This window comes from Bison bison, unplaced genomic scaffold (assembly GCF_000754665.1).
Source record: "Bison bison bison isolate TAMUID 2011002044 unplaced genomic scaffold, Bison_UMD1.0 scf7180017864307, whole genome shotgun sequence".
Classification (NCBI taxonomy): Eukaryota; Metazoa; Chordata; class Mammalia; order Artiodactyla; family Bovidae; genus Bison; species Bison bison.
The window spans coordinates 975,015-980,201 of record NW_011494879.1 but is presented as its reverse complement, the minus strand read 5'-3'; the positions used below and the strand labels follow the sequence as shown (position 1 = coordinate 980,201).

General features: G+C 50.5%; 1 protein-coding gene across 4 annotated transcripts in view; it reads right to left on the bottom strand.

The window, feature by feature from the left end:
• LOC104997334 (N-acetyllactosaminide alpha-1,3-galactosyltransferase) overlaps nt 1–5,187 on the bottom strand; it is a 78,786-nt gene that overhangs the window by 34,032 nt on the left and 39,567 nt on the right. For all 4 annotated transcript variants that reach the window (XM_010852035.1, XM_010852032.1, XM_010852031.1 and 1 more), the window contains exon 2: nt 1,092–1,207. Coding sequence is in view for 2 of the 4 variants with exons in the window: in XM_010852032.1 (XP_010850334.1) it covers nt 1,092–1,207 (116 nt within the window). In the remaining 2 variants the exon portion in view is untranslated. The remainder of the gene's footprint in view (nt 1–1,091; nt 1,208–5,187) is intronic.

The following is a 5,187-nucleotide window of genomic DNA, read 5'->3' as shown; positions in this document are numbered from 1 at the left end:
ACCACTAATACCACCTGGGAAGCCTGCCTTTCACGGTTATCACTAAGCAACTGGCCCAAAGCTAGCCAATCACAGGCTTCCTTGGACCAGCTGGTGCGCCTACTCAGTTCAGCGCCTCTGCCATTTCCAGGTGCCTCCTGTGTACCTGGCATTTGAGCCTTCCTTACTCTATCCTGTTCGTCCCTCATCCTGGGCAGCACAGCAGCTTTATAGCTGAGGAAACTGAGCTTTCACAAAGGCTGAGATCACTGGGCTTACCCTCAAGGTGGTGATGGGGGGATGCTGTGTTTGAAAAGCAGACCCTCTGCCCTCCTGGCCCAGCTCCTGGCAGGGAGGTGGTGCTGGGGGTGAGGAGAGAAAGTTCTGCTTTTACCCTGAAATCTCTCTAAACTGGTGGGCATTAGGGAGAGATGCTCCCTGTTAGAAGAAACATGGTATAATTTGTGGGGGGAAAAAGGTACATGGACGTGTTTCCAGTTATGTTTTTCATTATAAGGGTCAAAGTAAACACAGATAGAGGAAACTAAGAGACAAGCCTCAGACTAAATATACGACTAGCTGTTGCTCCAGTCACCACAGATGGAATAACCTGTTTTTGGAGGGATTCTCACAATGCCCTTTCTAGAATCCCCTTCAGGAAATCTGAAGCCTGGGTCCAGCCAGCTTTTCCTTGCTGCCTGATCCAGGAATCATTGCGCAAGAGTTTTCCCAGGAGAAATAAGGCGAGGTAAATGAAGGGTCAGTGCTGCCCCAAGAGGGCTCTGCATGCACAAGCCCTCCTACCCCTGCATTGGCACTTTGAGTCCCAGAAAAACCCCAGGCTGCAGCCCCGCCCTGTGAGGTCCTGCCAGGGGCAGCAAACTCCAGCAGAGCTTCCAGGGACGGAGCCAGCACCCCGCCAGCACCCACTTCTAGATCCAGCGCTGGGAGAAGAGGACTTTGTTGTCTTCCAGAACGACTGGAGGATTCCAGCAAGAAGCCAGGGGGGAGAGTGGCCTTCCTCCCCCAGGAGTGTCCACACTGCAGCTGACTCACGATACCCCCAGGGACCCCGACCCAGCAGAGGTAGATCATTCCACTGTGTCACATACCTCATCGTCTGCTTCTCTCCTCCCAGAGTAAAAGGCAAAAGTACCAAGTTCTATTGAGCTCCGTTCTGCAGAAGGAGGCAGGGCTGGGAGGAAGCGAAGGTGCAGCCTTCTGACTCCTGTCAAAAGAATAAGCAGCTGTTTCAGGAAGAGGGGGTGGGCGGATCCTGCAGCCGTCAGGGGCTTTGTTCCTTGCTGGTCCTGGGAAGTGGGCTGTTTATCAGGCCTGTTGACTCAGAGCTGCATGCCAAAGGCAGAGACGTTCCTCTCTCGGTGCCGGTGCCGAGGAAGGGCCCAGCCTCCCTCACCAAGCGAAACTACAGGTCCAAACTCGGCCTGGCGTTGGAGGAAGGAAAGCCACCACCCTCAGGACAGACAGCAGCGTCACCCACTCCTGGCGAAAACAAGAACCATTCTGAACCTGAACACCCCAAGTGACAACCACCAGGAACAGCTGGTGGAGAATTAAAAAAGAAAAAAAACAAAAATGCAGAGGGGTGGCTGAAGGAGCGAGTCCTCAAGACTCCTGCTGAAAGGCTACCCAAACGTCCCTCCACATGGAGCCTCTCCCCCACATCCTGTAGGCTTTCCGTTTTGTTTGAACACTATTTTAATAGAAAGTACTGAGATCTCCCGCATCATGAGCTGAGCTTTAAGAACTTTAAAAAGGTCAATGAGGACCAGCCCTGCTCTTGGACTGAATAATGCTTAACCCTTCCCACACCCTCCTCCTGATCCCAAAATAGAATTATCCAGATGGAAGGGACCTCACAGCGGTCCCTTCAACAATTTTCAAATGTTCCATAGCTAAAGCTTTTTTTTTAAGAAAAACAAAACAATAATCATATGCTGTCATTCTCAAAATCCTACTATGTAAAACAGAGGACACAGGGGGCTTTGGTTGATGCAGGGAAATGAAGCTTAAAACCCTCCTACCCATCCCTTCCAAGTGGCCCCAGATACCTCCTTGGGAGTACAGACTGGGCACCCAGACAGGCTATGGAAAGGGGAACAAAACCAGACAGAGAGGGGCCAAGGACTACCCACCCCAGCCTCCAATGCAGGCCTGCCTCCTTCAGCCTCTTCCTCCTGTTTTCCAGAGGAAATTTCAAGAGGTGTGACAAGAGCTAGCCCACCAACAGTCTGCAGGGTCTGGAAGTCCTGCTTAACTGCTTGTTTAAATCCTTCCTGCTGGCATCTACTACAACCAAACCAACCACCTCTTACGAGCCTATCATTCCACCCCAGGTCTGTACTCCCAACGAAAGTGCACATCAGCTCACCCAGACACGTGGACTAGAACATTCATAGCGCATGGAAAACTGGAAATGACCCCACTGCCCACCATCAGACAGATCAGGTGTGACCAAGTGTAGGCATCCACGTACATCAGGGAGAAGGAACTGGCTACAGCCACTGACATCACCAGGATGAAGCTCCCACACACACGGCGCTGAGCGAAAGGAGCTCTGGACGGATTCCACGTATTTAACATTCAGAGGTGAAATCAACCCTTGGTGCTAGAAGTCAGAGTCGGGGTGGGCGAGACTAGGAAGGGGCCCCGAGGGAGTTCCCAGGGGGCTGGTCATGTCATTTCTTGAGCCGGGTAGTGGTGACACAGGTGTGTGTCCACTTTGTAAAATTCATCACAAACATGCCTTTTCTGTGTATATATGAAGAGCAAATATGAACAGAAAACTTCCTGCTGGAAACTGCCTTCGCTTGGGCGTTCTGGCTTCCCCTGACTTTGGCTCGCAGGACATAGGGTCCTGGGTAGACCTGCAGTTTCCTTCTCTGGGGTTCAACACCCCAATTCTGAGCACCACGGAGCATCTCTCTACAGGCTCAGAGAAAATTTGCGGTTGTAAATGATCCAGGCATCTGGACTGTGGTCAGCGGACAAAGGAAAGGGGAACAGCGTTTAGAAGCTAAGGAGCTAGGCCAAGACAGATTGGTCCTGCGGACAAGCAGCCCCCAATCACACAGGTCTCCCCCTTTACTGTTTACAAAACAGCCTCTCCCTTTATCTCGGTGGGTCCTCAGGCTCACCCACCCCGTGGTCAGGAAAGAGAGAGAGACTCTGAGACCTCCATGACTTACTCGAGGTCACCAGCCGGTGGGTCTTTGCTGCCCTTCCTCCTGCCTCCAGGAGGACTCTCTCCAGGTTATGGAATCAGAGGCTCCAGGTGGGTTATCTACAGCTCAACAGAGCATGTAAAACTGGAAGGCAGAAGATTCATCTTCCAGGAGATCCAACAGGATCTTTGTTTTTCCCTAAAGCAACCTGAGGCTAAGGACTCTCAAAACAATGGAACGCATACCTGTGGTCATTCTTTAATTGGGAGGCAGGGAACTGAAGCAAGTAAGCCTCAGGCCATGTCGCTCCACTGATCAAAGGAGGCCAGAGGCTGTCCAGGTAAGTGAGTGAAAGTGAAGTCGCACAGTTGTGTCTGACTCTTCGAGACCCTATGGACTGTAGCCTACCAGGCTTCTCCATCCATGGGACTTTCCAGGCAAGAGTACTGGAGTGGGTTGCCATTTCCTTCTCCAGGTAAGAGCCTGGAACCATTCCCAGCCAGGCTGACTAATCTCATCATTCAATAAATCACTAAGGCCCCTTTCAACAATGATAGTCCAGGGACGGTCAGATGACCGCCAGCATTGAGTGACTATCTCTTGGCCACACCCATAGTCAAAGGATCACAGGGCCTCAGAATTGCAGCCAATATAAAAAGGTGCAGCCCAGGCGTGGGGTGCCCTAGCTTCACATCCCAGACCCCTTTCATCTGGGAAACACAAAAGTCCAGATCCCCACCCTGCTTACCTCTGTGGGCATGAGGATTAAGTGTACCCGGGAAAGCTTGCTACAGACACAAAGGTCGCAGGCTATTGCTGTTTGTTTAAACCTAAATGTGTTCCGGGCAGTTATAAAAGACATTCTTGGTGATGCTTGTGACTGATGGAACAAGCTGGTTGGTTTCCTCTTCTGTGTGTTGGAGATAATCACAGTCCCCACCTCTCAAGGTGGACGAGGAGCTTACAGCGTGGTGGTTCTGAATGTGGACTCTGGGTCCAGGCCGCCTGGGTTTGAGTCCCAGCTCTGCCCTGTATGCTGTGCAATCCTGGGCAATTTACTTAACTTCTGTGTTTCTACAGCTGTAAGATGGGGATAATAGCAGTGGGGTGGTAGGCGGCATGTATAAAGGTATAGACATGCATGTTACCCATTATTGCAAGAATTAAGGAACTACTCCTTGGAAAGTGCTTGAGGTTCTCAACTGCCCATAGACTCTCAGATCAGATCAGATCAGATCAGTCGCTCAGTCGTGTCCGACTCTTTGCGACCCCATGAATTGCAGCACGCCAGGCCTCCCTGTCCATCACCAACTCCCGGAGTTCACTCAGACTCACGTCCATCGAGTCAGTGATGCCATCCAGCCATCTCACCCTCTGTCGTCCCCTTCTCCTCCTGCCCCCAATCCTTCCCAGCATCAGAGTCTTTTCCAATGAGTCAACTCTTCACATGAGGTGGCCAAAGTACTGAAGTTTCAGCTTTAGCATCATTCCTTCCAAAGAAATCCCAGGGCTGATCTCCTTCAGAATGGACTGGTTGGATCTCCTTGCAGTCCAAGGGACTCTCAAGTCTTCTCCAACAACACAGTTCAAAAGCATCAATTCTTTGGCACTCAGCCTTCTTCACAGTCCAATTCTCGAATCCATACATGACCACTGAAAAACCATAGCCTTGACTAGATGAACCTTTGTTGGCCAAGTATTGTCTCTGCTTTTGAATATGCTATCTAGGTTGGTCATAACTTTCCTTCCAAGGAGTAAGCGTCTTTTAATTTCGTGGCTGCAGTCACCATCTGCAGTGATTTTGGAGCCCAGAAAAATAAAGTCTGACACTGTTTCCACTGTTTCCCCATCTATTTCCCATGAAGTGATGGGACCGGATGCCATGATCTTCATTTTCTGAATGTTGAGCTTTAAGCCAACTTTTTCACTCTCCACTTTCACTTTCATCAAGAGGCTTTTTAGTTCTTCTTCACTTTCTGCCATAAGGGTGGTGTCATCTGCATATCTGAGGTTATTGATATTT